The sequence below is a fragment of the Varanus komodoensis genome, unplaced genomic scaffold, assembly GCF_004798865.1.
Source record: "Varanus komodoensis strain SLA01 unplaced genomic scaffold, ASM479886v1 scaffold1665, whole genome shotgun sequence".
NCBI lineage: Eukaryota > Metazoa > Chordata > Lepidosauria > Squamata > Varanidae > Varanus > Varanus komodoensis.
The window spans coordinates 20,946-24,371 of record NW_025335492.1 but is presented as its reverse complement, the minus strand read 5'-3'; the positions used below and the strand labels follow the sequence as shown (position 1 = coordinate 24,371).

At 39.8% G+C, this 3,426-nt stretch overlaps 1 protein-coding gene across 1 annotated transcript in view; it reads right to left on the bottom strand.

Annotated features, from left to right (window-relative positions):
- The window catches only part of LOC123021484 (vomeronasal type-2 receptor 26-like), a gene marked incomplete at its 5' end in the record, with an annotated part of 23,900 nt that extends 20,667 nt beyond the window's left edge, over nucleotides 1-3,233 (bottom strand). Inside the window, 2 exons of the mRNA XM_044426216.1 lie at nucleotides 220-1,071; nucleotides 2,915-3,233. Coding sequence (XP_044282151.1) covers nucleotides 220-1,071; nucleotides 2,915-3,233 — 1,171 coding nt within the window. The remainder of the gene's footprint in view (nucleotides 1-219; nucleotides 1,072-2,914) is intronic.
- Between the last annotated feature and the right edge of the window lie 193 nt (nucleotides 3,234-3,426).

The following is a 3,426-nucleotide window of genomic DNA, read 5'->3' as shown; positions in this document are numbered from 1 at the left end:
TGCAATAATGTTGGAATGCACAAATATACATTTTTGCTGCATCATCCTTTTATCTCCCTAAATAATGGTTTATAGACATACAAATGAAAATGAAGACTTGTATCACATGGCTGAAAGCTACCCCTGAATTAGCAGATCAATGGTTAAATTAACAGTAGATTAGATATGTTGTTACATTGTAGATAAGTCAATCCTGTCCTGTCTCCCCATGGAGATTACCTTCCATAGTTGCTGATTAAGATCTTTCTGTTTCCCTCCATTCACCACTGTTCTGTGCTTAGACATGAATAAATGCATAGCATGCAAAGCATGAGCAATGGCATAGACAGCATTGTAGATGGTGTAGCTGTGAGCAGTCATGCTTGTTTCAAAGATAGATGCAGGAAGAGTGTTCAGCTTCTCTTCACCAGTGCAGATGTTCTCATCACCCATGTCTGCAGTGGAACTTGGGAACAAGCAGTTAAATGCCTGTTGCCAGAAGTCCACCAGAAAGCCATCTTCCTTTTCCAAAGTAGGGTTCCTCTTCTCAAGAAATTGCTGGAACCCCAGGACCTGCTCTGAATGAATTGCAAGGGATATAGAGCCATGAATGAAATGAATATCCCAATCTTTTTGGAATGGAAGGAGCGTGAAATCCATATCTGCTGTCATAATCCAGACTTTAGCCCTCTCAGGTATACTGTCAAATTTTGCACCATAGAGCAAGATAATCAAATTCAGCATACTGTGGAATTCACCATGGAAGATCACTGTACTGGCTATGCTTTCCGTAATAATGCTTATTGTTCGACGCCCTCCTTCTAGGATTTCATTCATGTCATCGGAACGTACAGTAATTTTTCGTATGAAGTCAAAACAGATACCACTGATGGAAAACATGGGAAACACACTCCGCATCAATGTCTCAGTTATACTGCCAATATTAAGATAAATCAGCCCTATCCATGTCCACCTAAAGTGCAGAAGAAGCTGGACAATCCCCCTATATTGATAATCTCCACCAGGGAACATCCAATGTACAAAGACAGCTTGATTTTTCATATTCTTCTCCAGAGCAGAGCTAAACGTTAGCTAAGGGAAATGAAGTAAAGCAGAAGAGATGAAGACAGTAAATAAATCTGGGGTATGTGATTTTTGTTTGATCTATTGCCCCAGTTTGCATATAGTAGTAAGCTATGATGGTTGATTTTATATAATGTGGGGATAAAAAATAATGTATCTGTGATTTGGAAAACTATCCATATTATTCTCCACAGCTGATTGCAATGGGCAAAAAAATACAAACTCCCTCTGGATCTTAAATGGAACAGTAGTCCCAGGATTCGAGATGCTTAATGAGAAACCAGTCCTATGACAAGGACTGCAAGCCTCAACCCAGTGTTGCACCAATCCACCATGACTTTGAAGCTGTAATGAGCTGTAATGATTTTGAGAAGCAGGTCATTGTGACCTGATCCATTGGCAGCGGCAGCAGCATTGTGTGTACAATTTTCTAACAAGAATGCTGAGGAAGGGTAAGTACCCTTGATACTTACCCTATAGTATGAAGGGTAAGAAATGGTTGATATCCACTCTTCCATTCTTATAAAGAGTACATCTTATGAAATATACAAAGTAATCTTAAAAATGAGTTATAAAGAGTACTTTGTCCCAAAGGGCTAAGTAATGATAAATATGAAAATGAAAACATACATTTAAGCAGATACAAAGTGATATTGTGTTGTTACTAATATCACCCAAGCCACTGAGTGATTAAATGAAAAGTGTAGATCACATCATTATCTCTGCAACATGAATCAGATCCCTAGTCTTACCCAAAACATCCCTTTAAATAAATACTTTTCATCTTCTAGGCCAGGAGTGATTTCTACAAAGGTTCAAACCATGGAGCATCCTGTGACTGAAATTCAGCCTCTTGTGCCCTTACTTGAAATGTAGCTTTCTTCAACATAAAGGTGGAGAGGAAGCAAGGATCTGATGCTTCATTTTCTGCATAGTACTTTTCTGCTTTGACACCTTCAAAGAGACACTTCTGTGGAGCAAGAGAAATCTGGCAACCCCATTAGAGTGCACCAGAAGTAAGAATGGGCAGGGACAATTGAGTCTCTTCCAGCTGCTCTTTATGATGACTCTTAAGAAAGCACACACACTTAAGGGTAAGAAATAGGGGAGATCTGCCTTTGGATCATAGCAACTAGTACTGACACTGAAGTTGCAATCTGCCAAAATCTATTCATGAAAGAAAGGCTTGCTTCTATCACAGGCTGAATGAGTTTTTGAAGTGTGTAACCCCCTAGGAAAAAGAAGGTGTAGAAGTTACGCAGGCTGAGATCTACTCACTAAAAATGGTATCCTTGCCCAAAATACAGACATGTTTGCAGTGTGTTTGTGAAATTCTTTACTACAAAATAATACTAACAAAGTCTAAGCAGCCAGATGGCTTTTCAGACTCCCACATCCACTATCAGGAACTTAGATCTAAGCTTTGACCTGGGGAGCTCACTTTCCCACCCCTCAGCCAGCTCAGGCAGGTCCACCAGGGCTGCTTCTCTAAGGTCATAAGAGTAACACTGAAGAAGGTTTTTAGAGGACATTCTGAGTGGAAAGGAATTGAGGACTGAGGGGTGGCCAGGACTCAATCAAACATTGCCCATTCTTGCTTTTGATAAGGAGCTACACAACAAGATGTTCAGCAAAAATACAAAGATACATTGTATTCTAACAGAAGAAACTACACACATAAAGATGAAATATCTCTGAAGATACTGCTTTTAATTAAAAAATTTCATCTAATATCACACTCACACTCAAATTTCCATCTAATCTCACCCTAACCATTCAAAAAGAAACCTTCTAAAGGCTAGGAAAGCTGGTATGTAGTTTTCTCCTCCTCTGCTCCATACACACAACATACCAGTGGTAGCTTGTAGATGCTCAGGATCATTGCCATGTCCAGGCAGTCATTTGTGTTTGGTCCCCCAATGACAGCAGCCAGATCACTCTGGTGATCACATTTGTAGTTAGCAATGAATCTGCTTGGGGTTGAGAGAAGTCCCATGGTGGCAACATAGGTATATCTGGCATTAAAATAGTTGTTATAGATGCTGAAGCCCAGGGAAGTATTGGGTAAGATCTGGGGGTTTGCATTAATCTCCTTTACAGTGAAGACCAAGGCCAAGATGTGCTGGTAGCTCTGAGTCAGAATTCTACAATGGAAAATACAAGGTGCAATACTGCATCAGAAAGAGATGTTATGTATCTTAGGAAATGGGAAAATGCTCAGTTTTGCTTTCTCCTATGCTTAATGAAAGTAAAATCCAAAGTTCGTTCTTTCCTCGTTCGTTCTTTCTTTTCAACAATTTAAGAAGACTCCTAATCCTTTCCCCCTTCTGCACCAAATTCAATAGGCAGAGCTGTTCTCTGCTT